The sequence below is a fragment of the Scyliorhinus torazame genome, chromosome 2, assembly GCF_047496885.1.
Source record: "Scyliorhinus torazame isolate Kashiwa2021f chromosome 2, sScyTor2.1, whole genome shotgun sequence".
Taxonomy (NCBI): Eukaryota; Metazoa; Chordata; class Chondrichthyes; order Carcharhiniformes; family Scyliorhinidae; genus Scyliorhinus; species Scyliorhinus torazame.
This window is the reverse complement of record NC_092708.1, coordinates 78,923,987-78,946,901: the sequence shown is the minus strand read 5'-3', so window position 1 is coordinate 78,946,901 and position 22,915 is coordinate 78,923,987. Positions and strand designations below refer to the sequence as shown.

Genomic DNA, 22,915 nt, shown 5'->3' with positions numbered 1-22,915 from the left:
CCACAAACTGACAGCAATTTCGGGAGTCGGCTTGTGTGTAGAATAATGTGGATTTGCACATGTTGCTGTTAATAGGCCTATTGTCCTCCATAGGGAGCACTGTGAAGGTTCCCGCCATCTGTGATCGCCATTTAAATCATGATGTCAAAAGCTTCCACCTCAATGTTGTTATTCTTGAAAAAGTTGCACCTTATGGAATGAGGTATAACTTTTTTTTTTTTAAAATGGCACACTGACTTTAGAACTACTGCTTAACAGCTATCGAATGACAACTTCATGTTGTCAACTTTCTCCCCAGTAAAGGTTGTCTGGTAGGTCTCAGCAATGGCAAAACATTTTCCCATGCTGTTGCACAAAGCCATCAACTAGTTTTTACTTTAATATAAATTACAGTATAACACTTTTTAAACTTCTTCCAGAAGTGAATCACAAATTACAAAAAACTGATGGACAAGCTGGACCATCAAGCTCGCCAACGTGATGGTTGGACCATTTTTACGAGACACGTCCTTACAGGACTCGCTACAACAATACAATCTCCTAGGAGGGGAAGAAAAATACAAAAAAAATTGAGGGCAGAGAAAAAATACTGGGAAATTCCTTTCAAATCACCTCAGGCAATCAAAACCAGTCCAGACTAAATGGAACAACCGTTTGTCATAAACTCCGAAACATAGAAAATATACTACACTGACCATTCAACCCATTGATCATTGCATAACATAATTGTCTTTCAATGTAATTATTTATTCCCATCAATAAAATTAAGGGCAATTTTTTTGGAAATACAATTAATAATTGCATTTAACCCCACACAATCACTTCCATCAAACAATCACTTCCATCAAACTAAATTTTGATATTCTACAGAGTTACATCAACGTTTTACAAATTTTATTTTCCACATGCAGGACGGTTTTGCAATTTTACCATTAGAGGAATAAGCAAACAGTGAAGAAATTAGACAGGAGTAAATATTTCAAAATATGCAATAGATTCTGCATCCAATAATTTCACACTAAATTGTCCGTAATTAAAGGCATCTAAAAACCAGAAAATAATCTCTCATGCAAGTTTGGTTTGCAAAATATGAGTGAGGACTTCTTAAAAATATATATCAGCAGGGCTCTCCTTTAGTCTTTCTGTTGCTCAAGGCCAGCTTCCCCCCCCCCCCCCCCCCACCAACCACTCTTTTCCAAATGGACAGAATTTTTATTGAGATATGCAGCCAGAAAAGCTTTGAAGTTTTACTCTTCTACAGTCAAAAAACTTCAAAGCTTACAAATTATTTTTCATTATTAAAGATAATGAAGCAATTAAATTACCGGAAATACCTGCAATGTTCCACTATAACAAAGTATAAAATTATATTATACATATGCATCCAGAGACCTGACCTTCAGTACCAAATTCTGGAAAGACAACTTGAGGCAAGTTCGTGAGGATACTGTTGAATTTAATTCTTGGTTCTCAATCAATTAATAAGTATATTATTGAGCCACTGCTTCTGCAGAAAATTGCAAAAATAATATAATGCAAGTAGTAACTTCATATCCTTACTGCACACATGGATGTAAAACCTATCAACAATATTGAACACACAATTTATTTTCTATTGGCAAGTGTCACCAACATAAATATGGGCTGCACGGTAGCACAGTGGTTAGCACTGTTGCTTCACAGCACCAGGGACCCGGGTTCGATTCCCAGCTTAGTTCAGTCTGTGCGGAGACTGCACATTCTCCCTGTGTCTGGGTGGATTTCCTCCGGGTGCTCCGGTTTCCTCCCACAAGTCCCGAAAGACGTGCTGCTAGGAGAATTGGACATTCTGAATTCTCAGAGTGTACCCGAACAGGCAACACGGGGATTTTCACAGTAACTTCATTGCAGTGTTAATGCAAGCCTACTTGTGACACTAATAAAGATGATAAAGATTATTATCGCTTCTCGGCCATTTGGCCAAAATTGATCGGGAGGTCAGGTGTAATGTCAGGATCTGGTATGTCTCTCTTGTGGGGACCATGAATTGGAGCAGACAAGGAGCTGGATTAGGGGTTTGCCCCTGTCCACTCTGAGATTTGGCTTTGCAACTCTGATAAAGAAATAAAATAAAGAATATTATTAATTATCGTTAAAATGCCAGAGAAATAGCAGTGCCATAGTTCAAAACATCTGGGTAAACTCATGTGCCTTCCGTGAGTTAAATTAGAATAGACAATTGCCAAATACAGTTAGTTTGTGAACAATCACCTACCATTTGGCGAAACAAAATTCTTTACAGTTCATAAATTGTTGGTAAAAAATTGACTACTCCACATTTGGACATTATTTAATGTAACAATGGAGTTCATTATTTCAGCAATGCTCAATGAAAACGTTTTACATTTCCTCGTTAATTAGTTTTTTGTTAATAAACATTTTATGGAGGTCTTTTTGGTATAGTGACAACAATAAAATAAACAATACACATGAAACCATAAACATAGTGCAAAAGCCATTTACCTCTCGTGCAGGTCCCACCCTTATTGACCCCCTACTCTAATCTAAACTTCCTGTTACGAAGGAAGTCCCGCACCTGCAGATACCAGAATTTGTTTCCCCTTGCGAATAAACGCCATCATACTCGGAAAGCTCCCCTCTATGAACATATCCCCATCCTCTCAATCCCCGCTCTCCGCCATAACTGGAACCCCCTGTCCATACTCCCCGGGGCAAACCGGTGATTATTACAGATTGGGGACCAGACCGATGCCCCCTTTGCTCCCACATGTCTCCTCCATTGCCCCCAGGCTCTCAGGGCCGCCACCACCACGGGGCTGGTGGAATACCGTGCCGGCGGGAAAGGCAGAGGCGCAGTTACCAACGCCCCCAAACTGGTGCCCTTACATGAAGCCGCCTTCATACGCACCCATGCCGACCCCTCCCCCACCACCCACTTCCCGATCATGGCTATATTAGCCGCCTGGTAATAGTTGCTAAAATTTGGCAGCGCCAGCCCGCCCTCTCCCCAACTCCGCTCAAGCATTACCTTCCTTACTCGCGGGGTCTTGCCCAGCTAGACGAAGCCCGTGATCACTCTGTTAACCCACTTAAAAAAGGACCGTGGAATAAAGATGGGGAGACACTGAAATACAAATAGGAATCTCGGGAGGACCGTCCTCTTCACCGCTTGCACCCTCCCAGCCAGAGACAACGGAAGTGCGTTCCATCTCCGAAAATAGTCCTTCATTTGGTCCACCAGCCGGGCCAGATTCAATTTATGCGGCCGGTCCCATTCCCGCGCCACCTGGATGCCTATGTACCTAAAGCTTTCCTCTACTAACCTAAATGGCAGCTCTCCCAGTCGCCTCCCCTGTCCCGTCGCCTGGACCACATCTCACTCTTTCCCATATTAAGCTTATACCCCGAAAACCGGCCAAATTCCCCTGGAGTCCTCATGATTTCTTCCATCCCCTCTATTGGATCCGAAACGTACAGAAGCAGGTAATCCGCATAAAGCGAAACCCTGTGCTCCACCCCCCCAGACCAGTCCTCTTCAGCCCCTCGAGGCTCTCAGAGCAACTCCCAATGGCTCTCTAGCCAGCGCAAACAACAGTGGGGAGTGGGGGCATCCCTATCTTGTCCCCCCGGTGCAATCTAAAATAGTCCGATGTTGTCCTATTCGTCCGTACACGCCACAGGAGCCTGATGCAGGAACCTGACCCAGTCAATAAAGCCCCGCGGGAATCCAAACCGTCCCAGTATCTCCCAGATAGTCCCATTCTACCCGATCAAAAGCCTTTCTGCATCCATTGCGATCACTACCTCCACCTCCTTACCTTCCGGGGGCATCATGATCACATTTAACGGCCACCAACTGCCTGCCTTACAAACCCAGTCTGGTCCTCCCCAATAACGTCCGGAACACAATCCTCGATCCTGGAGGACAAGATTTTGGCCAGCAACTTGGCATCTACATTCAACAGGGAGATCGGTCTGTAGGACCCACACAGCTCCGAGTTCTTGACCCGCTTAAGAATCAGCAAAATTGTTGCCTGTGATATCGTCGGGGGCAACACCCCTCTTTCCCTTGCCTCATTGAACATCCTCAACAACACCAGCCTTCCACTATCTCCTCCAGCCCAATTGGGGCCCCCAGCCCTTCTATCCACTCCCCGTCCACCTTTGGGAAATTCAGTCCCTTCAAGAAGTGCCTCACCCCCTCTGGCCCCGTAGGGGGTTCTGACCTGTACAGCCTACTGTAGAAATCCCTAAATGCCTTATTCACCCTTACTGAATCACCAACCAGGTTCCCATCTCCGTCCTTCACTTTCCCTATCTGCCTCCCTCTTCCTAAGCTGCTGTGCAAGCATTCTGCTGGTCTTTTCTCAATGTTTATAGATCGCCCCCTCGCCTTTCTCAGCTGCTCCACTGCCCTCCCGGTGGTCAGCAAGCTAACCTCCGCCTGTAACCTCCGCCGTTCCCTTAAAAGCCCTGCCTCTGGGGACTCCGCATACCTCCCATCTGAAGAAACTCCTTTACCAGTCGGTCCGTCTCTGCCCTGTGCACCTTTCCGTATGGGCCCAGATCGAGATAAGCTCCCCCCTGACCACCGCCTTCAGTGCTTCCCACACCACTGCTGCTGAAATTTCCCCCGTGTCATTGACCTGCAGATAGCTCTGAATACATTTCCTCAGCCGCTCGCACACATCTTCATCCGCCAAAAGTCCCACATCCAACCTCCAGTGCAGGCGCTGGTTACGGTCTTTACTAAGCTGCAGGTCAACCCAGTGCGGAGCATGGTCTGAGATAATAATCACCGAGTACCCCGTGTCCACCACCCCAACCAGCAAGGCCCTGCTCAAAATAAAGTGATCAATCTGGGAATACACTTTATGCACGTGTGAGTAGAAGGAGAACTCCTTCACCCTCGGCTGCCCGAATCTCCATGGACACCCCCCCCAACACCCATCAGCTCCATTAACCCTCTTAGTTCCTTTGCCATTGCTGGCACCCTGCCCGTTTTCGAGCTCGACCAGTCCAAGCCAGGGTCCATAACAGTGTTGAGGTCCCCTCCCATGACCAACCTGTACGAGTCCAGGTCTGGTATCTTCCCCAGCATCCTCTTTATAAACTCCACTTCATCCCAATTTGGCACATACACATTTACTAATACCACTTGCACAACCTCCAGTTTCCCACTGACCATAATGTACCGACCTCCCAAGTCCGAGACTATTCTACCTGCCTCAAACACCACCCGCTTATTGATCAGGATCACGGCCCCTCTAGTCTTTGAATCGAGTCCCGAGTGAAAGACCTGACTGACGCAGCCTTTCCTCAGTCTAACCTGGTCCGTAACTAAGGTGTGTCTCCTGCAACATTACCACGTCCGCCTTCAATCCCCTAAGATGGTCAAACACACGTGCCCTTTTGACCGGCCCATTTAACCCTCTAACATTCCAGGTGATCAGCCTAGTTGGGGGGGCTCATTGCCCCCCTCCGCCGATCAGCCATCCCCAGGCATCCCCCACCCCCAACCTCCTCACTGTCCCTCAGCCCAAGTCCCTCCCACGTCAGCAGAACATTCACCACCCCCCCGTAACAACACCCTGTAGCCCAACCCCTTTATTAAACCATGCACACCCCCCACTGCGCTTCAGAGAGCTAGCCCACCCAGCTAGCTTGGTGGCCCCCATCCCCGGCGCAAGATAGTCTCCCACCTATTGTTCCCTCCCCACCCTCCCCCCGTTCATACAAACAAACTCCAACATCAAACAACCCCCACAATTGCCCAACAGAAAAACACCAAGATCAAAACAAGCACCCCTCCATCCCCCAACAGTGCAAATGAAAACCTTAACTCACTCAGCTCTACCGCTGGTTCCAAATCAATGCAAACTGCATCACAAACATCTTCCATGAAACACAAAACAGGAAACTTTTTACAAAAACAGAGAAACAAAAAGCAAAAACAAAAACAAGAACGTCGCAGCCAAGTTCAAAAGTTCTCAATCCATCACCAGCCCTTTCTTTTTCGCAAAGTGCAACGTATCCTCTGGCAACTCGAAGTAGGATGTGCTGATCCTCATGCGTGACCCAGAGACAGGCTGGGTATAACAGTCCAAGCTTCACCTTTTTCTTCAAAAGGATCAAAAAGATCTGGTTGAAGCCTGCTCTCCTCCTGGACATCTCTCCACTCAGGTCCTGGTAAACCCGCAGGATGCTATTGTGCCATTTACAGCTCCGTGTCTGCTTGGCCCACTGTAGAATGCGGTCCTTATCCGAGAACCTGTGGAATCTCACCACCCTTGCCCTCGGGTGGTCTCCCAGTCGCGGCTTCCTCGCGAGTGCTCTGTGAGCCCTATCCACCTCCAAGGGCCGGGAGAAAGCCCCATCCCCCAGCAGCTTCACAAACATGTCTGCGATGTATGACCCAGCGTCCTCCACCTCCAGCTCCACCGTAGTCTGATGTTCCTCCTGCTCAGCCAGCGCCTTCTCAACCTCTGGATCGCCCGATCCTGGGCGTCCAATCTATGCTCCAACCGCTCAATCGACTCTTTTATCGGGTCCAAGCAGTCCCGTTTCTGCGTAGAAAAGCCTTCCTGAATGACTTGCATCAGCTGCTCCGTAGACTGCTGGGTTTACAAGCCAGAGGTCCGAACCTCCGCCATGCTGTCTTCTGTTGCAGCTATAGCCCAAGCCTTCTCTCACGTTTTGTTTCTGCCCTTACGAACACTTCTAGTCCTTCTCACCACGCACCGAAGTCGGAATTCAGTAAACAATTGCCACGAGCATCCTTTTTACAATTCAAGTCCGATAGAAAAACGGGGGAAAGGTCCAAAAGTCCGACCAGAGCGGGAACCACCAAATGTGCGACTTACTCCTTCATAGCCGCCACCGAAGGCCTCCTCGTTAATTAGTTACTTGCATTCTGGTAGGTTAGGGGTGGTGAAAGTAGTTTTGTCGATTTTAATTGAAATGACCCTTTTTCGGCTCTAATTCCCCACTGTCCCCTATCCCGAGATTGATACTAAAAGATTTAGTTTATTGTCACGTGTACAGAGGTACAGAGAAAAGTACTGTTTTGTACAATCCAGTCAGATCGTACCATACATGAAAAACGTAGGATATGAGATAAATGCATAGAGAAGCATAGAGTGTAGTGCTACACAGCAGAGAAGATGCGTGGAGAGATCAGTTCAGCCATTAGAGGGCCACAGGACTCTGGTAGCAGCGCGGAAGATGATGTTTTGGAATCAGTTAGTGTGTGTTCTCAGACTTCTATATCTCCTGCCCGATGGAAGAGGTTAGAAGAGAAAATACCCGGATGAGAGAGGTCTATGATTATGTTACCCGCTTTCCTGAGGCAGCGGGAGATATAGGCAGAGTCAATGGATGGGAGCGTGTTCGCGTGATAGACCGGGCTGTGTTCACGACTCTCCTGGCTTCTTACGGTCTTGGGCCGAGCAGTTGCCATACCAGGCTTTGATGCAGCCAGATAGGGTGCTTTCTATGGTGCATCTGTAAAATTTGGTGAGGAGTCAATGCGGAAATGCCAAATTTCCTGAGGACGTATAAGCGTAGTTGTGCTTTCTTGGTCGTAGTGTCGACGTGGGTGGACCAGGACAGATTATTGGTGATGTGTACGCCTAGGAATTTGAAGCTGTCACCCATCTCCACCGTGGCATTATTAATGCAGACAGGGGTGTGTACAGCACTTCACTTCCTAAAGTTGATGACCAGCTCCTTAGTTTTGCTGACATGGAGTTGTCACTGCACCACGCCACTAGGTTCTCCAGCTCTCTCCTGTACTTTACTCATCGTTGTTTGAGATCCAACCCTCTATGGTCGTGTCATCAGCAAACTTGTCGGTGGAGTTGGAGTTGAACTTTGCCGCACAGTCGTGTGTGTGTAGTAGGGGGCTATGTACGCAGCTTTGCGGAGCCCCTGTGCGGAGAACGATTGAAGAGATGCTGCTGTTTATCCTTACCGATTGTGGTCTATGGGTCAGGAATTCGAGGCTATTGTTGCAGAGGGAGTTACCACGTCCTAGGTTTTGAAGTTTAGATATGAGCTAGGCTGGGATTATGCTGCTGAATGCGGAGCTGTAGTCAAAAAATAGGAGTCTGACGTAGGAGTCATTGTTGTCGAGATGCTCCAGGGATGAGTGTAAGGCCAGGGAGATCGCTTCTGCTGTGGACCGGTTGTGGCGGTATGCGAATTGCAGTGGATCAAGGCTTTCTGTAAGTATGGAGTGTGTCTTATGACCAACCTCTCGAAGCACTTCATAATGATAGATGTCAAGATTATCGGCGGTAGTTGTTGAGGCACATTACCTAGTTCTTCTTTGGCACCGGTATGATTGTGGTCTTTTTGAAGCAGGTAGGAACCTCGGAACAGAGGAGGGAGAGGTTGAAGATGTCCAAGAACACCCGCCAGTTGGGCCATGCAGGGTCTGAGAGCAGGACCAGGGACTCCTTCTGGATATGTTGTGTTCCGTGGGTACACTTTCAAGAAGGCTGATCTGACTTCTGATGCTGTGACGATAGGCGTGGGTATATCGGAGGCTGTTGGGGCAGTTGACAACGGTTCGTTGGTTTCCTGCTCGAAACGAGCATAGAATGCATTGAATTCATCGAGAGGGTGCACTGCTGTCAGAGATTCTACTCTGCTTTGCCTCGAGACTGTTACGTTGTTTAAGCCTTGCCACAACCAACGAGAGTCCATGTCGTTAGTATGTGACTCTAGCATAGTCTGGTATTGTCTCTTGGCGTCCCTGATGGCTTTGCGGAGATCGTACCTAGATCTCTTGTATAGGTCAGGATCACCTGTCTTGAACGCCTCAGACCTGGACTTCAGTAGGGAGTGAATCTCCAGATTAAACCATGGTTTCTGGTTGGGGAATGTACGTCCTACCTTCTTTGGCATGCACGCTGAGTTCTTGATTACGGACCAGTCCACTGACTCCAAGCAATCACATAGGAGCTCTTCCATTGCCTCGGAACAACATAGCACGACGTTCTTAACCGGATTCTTCCGCTAGTATGCCGGGAGAAGGAGCATGACCTTCTTAACCGGATTCCCCCACTAGTTTCTGATTGTATGCTAGAAGGAGCACTGTCTTCTGGTCCAATTTTCCGAAGTGAGGTCGGAGGATGGATTGCTAAGTACCCTTGATGTTTGTGCAGCAGCGGTCAACGATGTTGGGACCTCTGGTGGGGCAGGAGAGGTGTTGGTGTCATTTTGGCAGTACACTCGAGGTTGGCCTGGTTGAAGTCCCCAGACACGATAAGCAAGGTCTCGGAGTATCCTGTTTCACTGTTATTTATGGTGGTGCACAATTCATCAAGCCCCTTCTTCACTTCCGCTTGGGGTGGGATGTAAAACGGTGAGATATTCCAGGTCCGATGAGAAGTAGTTTGCCAGGGTTGCTACGTCGGAGCACCAAGAGGAGTTGATGAGGAGTTCCCCAACGCACAATGCTATCCATCCGCTGTATTGAGAAGCGTCAGGTTGTATGGCATAATCCGGTGAGGCAGGAGTGAGCCATGTCTTTGTGAAACAGAGCACACAGCAGTCTCTTATTTCCTTCTGAGAGGCAAGTCTGGCGTTAAGCTCGTCCAGCTTGTTTTCAAACAAGGAAAATATAAAAATATTTTTAATAATAATCTTTATTATTGTCACAAGTAGGCTTGCATTAACACTGCAATTAAGTTACTGTGAAAATCCCCTAGTCACCACATTCGGGTACACAGAGGGAAAATTCAGAATGTCAAATTCACCTAACAGCACGTCTTTCGGGACTAGTGGGAGGAAACCGGAGCACTCGGAGGAAACCCACGCAGACACAGAGAGAATGTGCAGACTCCCCAGACAGTGACCCACGCTTGAATCGAACCTGGGACCCTGGCGCTGTGAAGTAACAAGTTAATGCTCAAGTAAAATTAGTTAAAAACAATACTGTACAACATAAGGAGGGGCAGTTAGAAAGACATTTATTTTAGCATTTAGGGACAAAACAGTGATTCTATTTGGTCGTACGAGTGAAACCACAAATTGTGGCACCAAAGCTTTAGGGTGTTTTTATTGTTTCACAGCATGCCAGTGTTGCTGGCTCGGCCAGATTTTGTGCGCTTCATTGGGAAGGTGGTGATGAGCCATCTTCTTGAATTGTATCAGTTCATATAGGTCTCACCCACAGTGCTGTTAAAAAAGGGAGTTCCAAGATTTTATAATAATAAATAACAATCTTTGTCACAGTTAGGCTTACATTAACACTGCAATGATGTTACTGTGAAAAGCTACACTCAGGCACATGTTCGGGTACATCGGAGAAAGAATTCAGAATTTCTAAATTACCTAACAGCACATCTTTGGCGACTTGTGGGAGGAAACTAGAGCACCCGGAGGAAACCCATGCAGACACGGAGGGAAGGTGCAGGCTCCGCACAGACAGTGACCCAAGCCGGGAATCAAACCTGGGACCGTGAAGCAACAGTGCTAACCACTGTGCTACCGTGCATCCGACCTAGCGACAAAGAAAGAACAGCGATGTAATTCCAAGTCAGGATGATGTATGGAATGGAGGGGAACTTCTCACTGCTGCCCTTGAATTCCTAACCCACGACCTCTGTTGAAAGTGTCATGTGAGAGTATCTTTAAGAAATGGGTGTTGTTACTGCAGTGATGTTGGAGAGGGGGTGGAGCTCGGCTGCCTGTCAGCTTTTTACTTTCATTTTAGGCTGTTTGCTGCAGGGTGTGTTTTAGTTTCATTTTCAGTGTTGGAGCTGAAGCCAGACAGAGCAGGTGTACTATTGTTCTCTCTGCCATGAAAAGACTATCTCTTGATCATTTGGTGAATTCAGAATTATAAATGTTCTCAGTAGTGAATGGAAACCTGATGTGCTTCTGTTAAAAGGTGTTTCTTTTGTCTTCTGGATGTTGTTTGGGAAGGTATTAAGGATTACTTAGTGTTGTATTCTTTGGAGGTTGTATTCTTTGGAGGTTGTATTTGAATTAATGGTTGCTAAAATGCTCACGGTTTGTTTGAAAAAGGTTAACTTGAACTCATAGAATAAACATGGTTTTGCTTTAAAAAATACATTTCCCTTTCTGCTGTACCACACCTGTAGAGTGGGCCGTGTGCTCCCCATACCACAATCTAGTAAAAGGTGTGGGTCAGGTGACTCCATGATACACTTTGGGGTTCTCTAAACACTGGCCCATAACAAAAGAGATGTGGCAAGTTGCTGCAAATGCATCTTGTATATAATAAACACTGCTGCCAGTGTGCATTGGGTGGTGGAGGGAGTGAATGCTTGAGGTGGTCGATGGGGTGCCAATCAAGCAGGCTGCTTTTTCCAGGGTGATGTCGAGCTTGAGTGTTGTTGGGGCTGCACTCATCCAAGCAATTGGAGAATATTCTATCACACTCTTGACTTTTGCCTTGCAGATGGTGAACAGGCTTTGGGGAGTCAGATGATTTTTTCTTTTTTTTTTATAAATATGTTTATTCAAATTTTTCCAACAGAATTTTTATAACAAACAAACCCCCCCATAACAAAAAGAACACAAACATCACAATCAAAAATTATAAACTACTGATACATTGGGTTTCTCCCACATGTATTAACCCCCCCATATAACATTCAAAAGTACCCTTGGGAATCCGCCCCCCCGCCCCGCCCACCCAGATACCCCCGCGACAGAGACACCCCCCCCCGGGTTGCTGCTGCTGCTGACCTCCTCCTAGCGCTCCGCGAGATAGTCTAGGAACGGTTGCCACCGCCTGAAGAACCCCTGCACAGACCTTCTCAAGGCAAACGTTATCCTCTCCAACTTAAAGAACCCTGCCATGTCATTTATTCCAGGCTTCCACACTGGGGGGGCTTCGCGTCCTTCCCTAATAGCAAGATCCTTTGCCGGGCTACCAGGGACGCAAAGGCCAGGATACCGGCCTCTTTCGCCTCCTGCACGCCCTGCACGTCCGTTACCCCAAATAGTGCCAACCCCCAACTCGGCTTGACCTGGACTTTCACCACCTTGAACATAGTCCTCGCGAAACCCCTCCAAAACCCCTTCAGTGCCGGGCACGACCAGAAAATGTGGATGTGATTCGCCAGGCTTCCCGAGCACCTCCCACATCTGTCCTCCACCCCAAAGAACCTACTCAACCTCGCCCCTGTCATATGCGCTCTGTGAGTAACCTTGAATTGTATTAGGCTGAGCCTGGCACAAGAGGAAGAGGAATTAACCCTACTCAGGGCATCAGCCCACAGACCCTCTTCAATCGCCTCCCCAAGCTCCTCCTCCCACTTGCCGTTTAGCTCCTCTACCGAAACCTCCTCCTCTACTTTCATCTCTTGATAGATCGCCGAAACCTTGCCTTCTCCGACCCATACACCCAAAATCACCCTGTCCTGAATCCTGTGTGCCGGGAGCAACAGGAATTCCCTCACCTGCCGCCTCACAAACGCCCTCACTTGCATATACCTGAACGCATTTCCCGGGAGTAACCCAAACGTCTCCTCCAGCGCCCCTAGGCTCGCAAACGTCCCATCTATAAACAGGTCCCCCATTCTTCTGATCCCTGCCCGATGCCAGCTCCGAAACCCCCCATCCATCGTTCCCGGGACGAACCGATGGTTCTCCCGAATCGGGGACGAAACCGAGGCTCCCACCTCACCCCTATGCCGTCTCCACTGCCCCCAGATCTTCAACGTTGCCGCCACCACCAGACTCATGGTGTACCTTGTCGGCGAGAGCAGCAGCGGTGCCGTCACCAGCGCCCTCAGGCTTCTGCCCCTGCAGGACCCCATCTCCAACCTCTTCCACGCCGCCCCCTCTCCCTCTATTACCCACTTACGGATCATCGCCACGTTGGCTGCCCAATAGTAGCCGCACAGATTCTGCAGCGCCAGCCCTCTCCTGTCCCTGCTACTCTCCAGAAACACCATCCTTACCCTCGGGGTCTTATTTGCCCACACAAAATCCATGATGCTCCTACCTACCCATTTAAAAAAGGCCTTGGTAATCATAATGGGAAGGCACTGGAACATAAAGAGAAACCTCAGGAGGACCATCATTTTAACCGACTGTACCCTGCCCGCTGGCGAGAGTGGCAGCACATCCCATCTTTTGAAATCCTCCTCCATCTGCTCCACCAACCGTGTCAAATTGAGCTTCTGCAGGGCCCCCTAGCTCCCAGTCACCTGGATCCCCAAGTACCGAAAGTTCCTTTCCGCCCTCTTCAATGGTAGGTCGTCTATCCCCCTTCCCTGGTCCCCTGGATGCAGCGCAAAGAGCTCACTTTTCCCTACGTTGAGCTTATAGCCCGAGAAGTCCCCAAACTCCCTTAGGATCCGCATGACCTCCACCATCCCCTCCATCTGCCACATACAGCAACAGGTCATCCGCATACAGCGACACCCGATGTTCCTCTCCCCCTCGGACCAACCCCCTCCATTTCCTGGACTCCCTTAGTGCCATGGCCAAAGGCTCGATTGCCAATGCAAACAAGGGGGACAGGGGGCACCCCTGCCTCGTCCCTCGGTACAGCCGAAAGTACTCTGACCTCCGCCGATTCATAGCCACACTCGCCACCGGGGCTCTATATAGGAGCCTGACCCAACTGATAAACCCCTCCCCGAACCCAAACCTCCGCAAGACTTCCCAAGGATACTCGCACTCCACCCAGTCGAAGGCCTTCTCCGCGTCCATAGCTGCCACTACCTCCGCCTCTCCCTCCACCGATGGCATCATAATCACGTTGAGGAGCCTCCGCACATTAGTGTTTAGCTGCCTGCCCTTTACAAATCCCGTCTGGTCCTCATGAATCACCCCAGGGCCACAGTCCTCAATTCTCGTAGCCAGTATTTTTGCCAGCAACTTAGCATCCACATTGAGGAGTGAGATCGGTCTATACGACCCACATTGCAGTGGGTCCTTCTCCCGCTTCAGAATCAGCGAGATCAGCGCCCCGGACATTGTCGGGGGCAGGGTCCCCCCCTCCCTTGCCTCATTGAAAGTCCTCACTAACAACGGGTCTAGCAGGTCCACATATTTCCTATAAAACTCGACCGGGAACCCATCTGGCCCCGGGGCCTTCCCCGCCTGCATGTTCCCCAATCCTTTAACCAGCTCTTCCAACCTAATTGGCGCCCCTAAACCAGCCACCTCCTGCTCCTCCACCCTCGGGAACCTCAGTTGATCCAAAAATCGTCGCATCCCCTCTACCCCGCTGGGGGCTCAGATCTGTACAGCTCCTCGTAGAAGTCCTTAAATACCTCATTTACTCTCTCCGCACCGTATTCCCCCTGCTATCCTTAACTCCACCTATCTCCCTCGCTGCCACCCTCTTACGGAGCTGGTGTGCCAGCATCCGGCTCGCCTTCTCCCCATACTCAAACGTCGTCCCTGTGCTTTCCTCAACTGTGCCTCTGCTTTCCCTGTGGTCAACAGGACAAACTCCGTCTGGAGGCTTCGCCGCTCCCCAAGTAGTCCCTCCTCGGGGGCCTCTGCATATCTCCTGTCCACCCTTAAGATCTCCCCCACCAACCTCTCCCTCTCCCTGTGCTCTCTTCTCCCGGTGGGCCCTAATGGAGATTAACTCTCCCCTGACCACCGTCTTCAGCGCCTCTGTTATAACCTGCCTACTTACGATTGGCTGGGGACTAATGACTATCCCACAATCCTATGGGAGTATGAACTTCCCCAATGAGGGGGGCGGAGAAACTCCTAGTATAAATAAGCTGGCCAGTTCAGGAACCAGCAGGAAGGAGAAGGTAGCAAGGGAAGTTACTGCTACTGTTATGTATATATTGTTATAGTAAATAAACATTATTATTTTGTATCCTTAAAACTCGTGCTGGATTCTTCGTGGCCCTTACAAAAGCCTCCCAGACTACCCCCACTTGCACCTCTCTGTTATCATTGGCCTCCAACTATCTGCACCCCCGCACACCTCCTCATCCGCCAGTAATCCCACATCCAGACACCACAGCGGGCGCTGGTCCCTCTCCTCTCCTAACTCCAGCTCCACCCAGTGCGGGGCGTGGTCTGAGATGGCTATGGCCGAATACTCCGTTCCTTCCACTTTCGGGATTAGCGCCCTACTCAAAACAAAAAAAAAATCTATCCGGGAGTAGGCTCTATGTATATGGTAAAAGAATGAGAATTCCCTGGCCAGGGCCTTAGCAAATCTCCATGGATCCACTCCCCCCATCTGGTCCATAAACCCCCTAAGCACCTTGGCCGCAGCCGACCTCTTCCCCGTCTTGGATCTGGAGCGATCTAATGCTGGATCCAGCACCGTGTTGAAATCCCCACCCATTATCAAGCTTCCTGCCTCCAGGTCCGGAATCCGACCCAGCATGCGCTTCATAAATCCGGCATCATCCCAGTTCGGGGCATATACGTTTATCAGTACCACCCACACCCCCTGCAACCTACTGCTCACCATCACATATCGACCTCCATTATCCACTACAATATTCTTGGCCTCAAACGACACCCGCTTCCCCACCAGTATTGCAACCCCTCTGTTCTTCGCATCCAGCCCAGAATGGAATAACTGTCCTACCCATCCCTTTCTCAACCTGACCTGGTCTGCCACCTTCAAACGTGCGCGAACACTTGGGCCCTCTTAACCGGCCCATTCAGGCCCCTCACATTCCAAGTTATCAGCTGGATTGGGGGGCTTCTCACTCTCTCTTTCCCCCCCCCCCCCCTCCCCCCCCCTGCCGACTAGCCATCTCCTTTTCTAGGCCAGTCACGTGCCCACGCATCCCACACCCTCCAGTCCCCCAGACGGCGGACCCCCGCCCTGACCACCTCTCCTATTTCCAGTTCCCCATTGGCCAATGCAGCAGCAACCCTATACCCCCCCTCCCCCCGCTAGATCCATATCTAGCTCTTTTGCTCCCCCCATAACACTCCCGTAAGTCAGCTGACTCCGGCCTTCCCATCGACCCCCCAAATGTGGGAATCGCCCCTCCCCTTCAGTCAGTGCGCTCCTCCGACCCCCACCACCGTCCTTCCCTAGCCTGGGAAAAAGTCTGCGCTTTCCTGAGCCGGCCCCGCCCCCGCAGCTCCTTTTGCGGCCTTATCTCAATTCCCCCATCCCCGGGCCTCCCCTCCCTCCAACACCGGCGCCCACACTCTCCCACAGCCTCCCCATCAAATCCCTTCACTCATCCCCATCCAGCACCCAACCAAGTGAACATTCCCTACACGTGGTTAAAACCATACAGACAGCAGACATCCCCCCCACAACCACAGACCCTCAATTTGAGTCCAACTTTTCAGTCTGTATAAAGCTCCAAGCCTCCTCAGGGGTTTTGAAATAGTGGTGCCGATCTTGGAATGTGACCCACAATCGCGCTGGCTGCAGCATACCGAACTTCACCCCCTTCCGTAGGAGCACCCCTTGGCCCGAGTAAAGCCAGCTCTCTTCTTGGCCTCCTCTGCACTCCAGTCCTGGTAGATTTTGATCTCCGTGTTCTCCCACCTGCTGCTCCGCTCTTTCTTGGCCCATCTCAAGACACACTATCCATAAAGCGGTGAAACCTCACCACTACAGCCCTTGGCGGCTCGTTGGCCTTGCGTCTCCTTGCCAGGACCCGATGAGCCCCATCTAGCTCCAGGGGAAGGCTCCCGCGCCCATCAGCGAATTGAGCATCGTGCTCACATATGCCCCGGTATCAGGCCCCTCAACTCCTTCAGGGAGACACAGAATCCGAAGATTCTTCCTCCTCGAACTATTCTCCAGGTCCTCAAATCTTTCCGCCCACTTCTTGTGCAGCGCCTCGTGTGCCTCCACCTTCACCACCAGGCCCAAGATCTCATCCTCGTTCTCAGAGGCTTTTTGTCGCACCTCCCGGATCGCCGCTCCCTGGGCCCTCTGGGTCTCCACGAGCTTCTCAATCGCCGCCTTCATTGGCACCAGCATGTCGGTCTTCAGCTCCTCAAAGCAGCGTTTAAGAAACTCCTGCTACTCCTGTGACCACTGCGCCCATGCTGCTTGGTCTCCACCCGCCGCCATCTTGCTTTTTCTCCCTCACTTTTCGCTGCTCCAAGATCCCTTTTTTCACCGCTCCACTCCTGGTCCAATCCATACACTGTCCGGGGGGGGGGGGGCTTGCTGTCACCTTCCCACACTGGAAGCCGTCAAACAAGTGCCGTTGGAGCCCCGCTAGAGAGCCCTAAAGTCCGTTCCCAGTGAGAGCTGCCGAACGTGCGACCTAGTCAGGCATGGCCGCAACCGGAAGTCAGGAGTCAGATGATTTACGTGCCACAGAACTCCCTGCCTCTGGCGTGCTCATGTAGCTACAGTATTTATATGGTTGATCCAGTTCAGTTTCTAGTTACTGGTAGACCGTTCCTTGGGGTGATGATAGTAGGGGAATTCAGTGATAGTAATTCCACTGAATGGCAAGGGGAGATGATTAAGAGTCTCTTGTTGGAGTTTATCATTGCCTGGCACTTCTGTTGTGCAAATGTCACTCATCATTTATTGACGCAAGCTTGAATGTTACCCACATCTTGCTGCATGCGGGTGTCAGCTGCTTCAGTATTGGAGGAGTTGCAAATGATGCTCACCATTGCGCAATCACCAGCAAACATGCGCAATCACCAGCGAACATCCTCACTTCTGACGTTATGATGGAGGTGCGGGGTGCAGTGCTCTAACTGAGAGATGTGGCAGATCCATGACGCTTCCAGCGTTCCAGTCGACTCCGTCTGCAGGATGTCTAACCAATCGCAGCTCCTCAGAGACCGCATGGTTCAGTTGGAGCAGCAGTTGGATGAACTTAGGAACATGCAGGTGGTGGAAAGTGTCATAGATAGGAGTTATAGAGACATGGTCACATCCAAGGTGCAGGCAGACAGATGGGTAACCTCTAGACAGGGCAGGCAGGCAGGCAGTGCAGGCATGCAGTGCAGGAATCCCCTGTGGCTGTCCCCCTCTCTAACAGGTATACCATTTTGGATACTGTTGGGGGGGGATAGTCTATCAGAGGAAAACAACAGCAGTCAGTGCAGTGGCACCACAACTGGCTCTGTTGCTCAGCAGGGGAGGGCAAAGTGCAGGAGAACAATAGTTACAGGTGATTCTATAGTAAGGGGCACAGATAGGTGCTTCTGTGGAAGTGAAAGAGACTCCAAGATGGTGTGTTGCCTCCCTGGTGCCAGGGTCATGTGTCTCTGATTGAATACAGGGCATGCTAAAGGGGGAGGGTGAACAGACATAGGTCGTAGTACACATAGGTACTAACGACATAGGCAGAAAGAGTGATGAGGTCCTGCAGAAGTAGTTCAGGGAGTTAGGTAGTAAGCTAAGAAGCAGGACCTCTAGGGTTGTAATCTCAGGATTACTCCCTGTGCCACGCCAGTGAGGCTAGAAATGGGAGGATAGTGCAGCTAAACACGTGGCTAAACCAGTGGTGTAGGAGGGAGGGTTTCAGATTTCTGGACTATTGAGATCTCTTCCGGGGCAGATGCGACCAGTACAAGAAGGACGGGTTGCATCTAAACTCGAGGGGCACCATTATCCTGGCTGGGAGGTTTGTTAGTGTCACTCGGAAGGATTTAAACTAATATGGCAGGGGAGTGGGACCAGAGTGTTAGCTTAGAAGGTGTCATAACTGAAGGGGAAATAGAGAACAAAAATAAGAGAACAACATCACCCACAGGCAGAGCAAAAAAGGCGACAAGCGAGAGAAGGGAGGTGGTCAATGCAAGACTGGGAGTATTATACCTTAATGCGTGCAATATATGGAACAAGGTAAATGAGCTTGTTGTGCACATTGAAATTGGCCGATACGATGTTGTGAGCATCACAAGAGACGTGGCTGGAAAGGGTCAGGGCTGGGACCCAAATACACAAGGATATATGTGCCCTATCGAAAGGACAGGCAGATGGGCAAAGGGGATGGGGTTGCATTGTTAGTAAGGAATGAAGTTAAATCGATAGCAAGGAACGATATAGGATCAGAAGGCATAGAATCTCTGTAGGTAGAGTTGAGGAATCGCAAAGGTAAAAAGACCCTGATGGGAGTTATGTACAGGCCCCCTAGCAGTAGTCAGGATGTGGGGCAGAAAATAAATCAGGAGATAGAGAAAGCAAGTAAAAAAGGCAATATCACAATAATCATGGGGGGCTTCAATATGCATGTGGACTGGGAAAATCAGGTTGGTAGTGGACCCCAAGAAAAGGAATTTGTGGAATGTGTAAGAGATGGTTTTTTGGAGCAGCTTGTGACAGAGCCTACTAGGGAACAGGCAATTCTGGATTTGGTGATTTGTAATGAGGCAGACTTGATTAGGGATCTTAAGGTGAAGGAACCCTCAGGGAGCAGTGACCACAATATGATAGAATTTACCCAGCAGTTTAAGAGGGAGAAGCTGAAGTCAGATGTAACGGCATTACAATTAAATAAGGGTAACTACAAAGACATGAGGGAGGAGCTGGTTTCAGAGTTGATTGGAAAAGGAGCCTAGCAGGAACGACAGTGGAACAGCGATTGCAGAGGTTTTGGCGGTTATTCGGGACGCACAGCAGAAATTCATCCCAAGGAGGAGGAAGCATGCTAAGGGCAGGACGAGGGAAGTCAAGGACAGCATAAAAGCAAAAGAAAAGGCATACAGAGTGGTAAGGATTAGTTGGAAGCCAGAGGATTGGGAATCTTTTAAAAGCGAGCAAAGGACAACTAAAAAAACAATAAGGAGAGAGAAGATGAAATATGAGTGCAAGCTAGCTAGTAATGTAAAAGAAGATAGGAAGAGTTTCTTTCAATATATAAAAGGTAAGAGGGAGGCAAAAAGAGACATTGGGCCACTGGAAAACATGGCTGGAGAAGTAATAATAGGAAACAAAGAAATGGCAGACAAACTGAATAGTTACTTTGCATCAGTCTTCACGGTGGTAGACACCAGTGGGATGCCAGAGCTCCTGGAGAATCAGGGGGCAGAGGTGAGTGCAATGGCCATCACTAAGGAGAAGGTGCTGGGGAAACTGAACGGTCTGAAGGTGGAGAAGTCACCTGGATCGGATGGACTACATCCCAGGGTCCTAAAAGAGATAGCTGAGGAGATTGTGGAGCCATTGGTGGTGATCTTTCAGTAATCACTGGAGGCAGGAAGGGTGTCAAGAAGACTGAAAAGTGGCTAATGTAACACAATGCTTAAGAAGGGAGGGAGGTAGAAGACGGGAAATTATAGGCCAGTTAGCCTGACTTCGGTCATTGGTAAGATTTTAAAGTCCGTTATTAAAGATGAGATCACAGGACTTCCGGGTGCGGCGATGACCAGCTGAGTCGCACGTTTCGGCAGCTCCCTGTGAAACGGACTTTTGGGCTCTTGATAGGAGCCCCAACGGCAATTTTGACGGCTAAAAACACTGTGCGGTAAACCAGAAGGGAATCCCCCCCTGGATACGGATGGAAAAAGGAGGAGAAAGTGGCCAGATTGCAGTGGATCCTTTAGAACAGCGGCAAGGAAGGCAAGCAAAAACCAAGATGGCGTCGGAAGGTGGCAGTTTAACATGGGGCCCTGAACAACAAGAGTTCTTGAAATGCTGTGTGGAAGAGCTCAAAAAGGAAATGAAGAAAGAGCTGTTGGCCCCGATACTACAGGCGATCGAAGGGCTAAAGGAGGAACAAAAGACCCAGGAGCGGGTGCTTCGGGTCGTGAAGGCAAAGGCAGCCGAGAATGAGGACGACATACAGGGCCTGGTGGTGAAGACGGAGACGCAGGAGGCACATCAGAAACGATGTGTGGAAAGGTTGGAGGCACTGGAAAACAACGCAAGGAGGAACAACCTGAGGATTCTTGGTCTTCCTGAAGGTGTGGAGGGAGCGGACGTCGGGGCATAGGTGAGCACGGTGCTGCACTCGTTAATGGGAGCGGAGGCCCCGGCGGGTCCGTTGGAGGTGGAGGGAGCATACCGAGTGATGGCGCGAGGACCGAGAGCAGGAGAAATTCCCAGAGCCATAGTGGTGAGATTCCTCCGTTTTAAGGATAGAGAAATGGTCCTTAGATGGGCGAAGAAAACTCGGAGCAGTAAATGGGAGAACGAGGTGATCCGCGTTCATCAAGACTGGAGTGCGGAGGTGGCGAGAAGGAGGGCGAGCTTTAATCGGGCCAAGGCGGTGCTTCATAAAAAGAAGATAAAATTTGGAATGCTGCAACCGGCAAGACTGTGGGTCACATATCGAGGGAGGCACCACTACTTTGAGACGGCGGATGAAGCGTGGACTTTTATTGTGGAAGAAAAACTGGAATGAGCGGGTTATTAAAAAGAACGTTCGAACAAAGTGGTGGGGCGAATGTGGGGGGCAAAGAGGGGTTTTATGTACTAATCCTGCGATGTGGTAACTTTTCTCTCTCCCACAGGTGATGGGGGGAGGAGGGGAGGTGGAGGAGATGGGGCGTTGGCCATTGGGGGCGGGGCCAAGGGAGAAGCGCGGGCTTGGTTCCCGCGCCATGATAATCATGGCGGGAATAGAGAAGCAGGAAGGAGGGGGCGTCGCACGGTGCGAGCCAAGGTCACGGGGGGAAGCAGAGGTCGGCCAGAGTTTGCTGACTTCTGGGAGCAACATGGGGGGAGTAATTACGCTAGCGGGGGATCTAGCGGGGGGGGTGGGAGGGGGGAATTACTGGGTTGCTGCTGCTGGGGAGAGGGGGGAGCTACCGCCTGGGGGAGATACAGCTGCGTGGGAACCGGGTGAGGAGCTGGAAAAAGGTGATGGCTAATCGACAAGGGGGGGGGTAGGTAGCCCCCCAACTCGGCTGATCACGTGGAACGTGAGAGGGCTGAACGGGCCGATAAAGAGGGCACGGGTACTCGCACACCTTAAGAAACTTAAGGCAGATGTGGTTATGTTACAGGAAACGCACCTGAAACTGATAGACCAGGTTAGGCTACGCAAAGGATGGGTGGGGCAGGTGTTCCATTCGGGGCTAGATGCGAAAAACAGGGGGGTGGCTATATTAGTGGGGAAGAGGGTAATGTTCGAGGCAAAGACTATAGTGGCGGATAACGGGGGCAGATACGTGATGGTGAGTGGCAAACTACAGGGGGAGACGGTGGTTTTGGTAAACGTATATGCCCCGAACTGGGATGATGCCAATTTTATGAGGCGGATGCTAGGACGCATTCCGGACCTAGAGATGGGAAAGCTGATAATGGGGGGAGATTTTAATACGACGTTGGAACCAGGGCTGGATAGGTCGAAGTCAATGACTGGAAGGAGGCCGGCAGCAGCCAAGGTACTTAAAGATTTTATGGAGCAGATGGGAGGTGTAGACCCGTGGAGATTTAGCAGACCTAGGAGTAAGGAGTTCTCGTTTTTCTCCTATGTCCATAAAGTCTACTCGCGAATAGACTTTTTTGTGCTGGGTAGGGCATTGATCCCGAAGGTGAGGGGAACGGAGTATACGGCTATAGCCATTTCGGATCACGCTCCACACTGGGTGGACTTGGAGATAGGGGAGGAAACAGGAGGGCGCCCACCCTGGAGAATGGACATGGGACTAATGGCAGATGAGGGGGTGTGTCTAAGGGTGAGGGGGTGCATTGAAAAGTACTTGGAACTCAATGATAATGGGGAGGTCCAGGTGGGAGTGGTCTGGGAGGCGTTGAAGGCGGTGGTTAGAGGGGAGCTGATATCAATAAGGGCACATAAAGGGAAGCAGGAGAGTAAGGAACGGGAGCGGTTGCTGCAAGAACTTTTGAGGGTGGACAGACAATATGCGGAAGCACCGGAGGAGGGACTGTACAGGGAAAGGCAAAGGCTACATGTAGAATTTGACTTGCTGACTACAGGCACTGCAGAGGCACAATGGAAGAAGGCACAGGGTGTACAGTACGAATATGGGGAGAAGGCGAGCAGGTTGCTGGCACACCAATTGAGGAAAAGGGGAGCAGCGAGGG

General features: G+C 50.0%; 1 protein-coding gene across 3 annotated transcripts in view; it reads right to left on the bottom strand.

The window, feature by feature from the left end:
- insig2 (insulin induced gene 2) overlaps nucleotides 1-22,915 on the bottom strand; it is a 46,201-nt gene that overhangs the window by 6,036 nt on the left and 17,250 nt on the right. The window contains exon 5 of one of the 3 annotated variants that reach the window (XM_072473050.1): nucleotides 9,967-10,185. The exons of the other annotated variants lie outside the window; for them this stretch is intronic. Coding sequence (XP_072329151.1) covers nucleotides 10,158-10,185 — 28 coding nt within the window. The 3' untranslated portion in view covers nucleotides 9,967-10,157. Of the gene's footprint in view, nucleotides 1-9,966; nucleotides 10,186-22,915 lie in introns of those variants that run through there. 3 annotated transcript variants of the gene reach the window in all.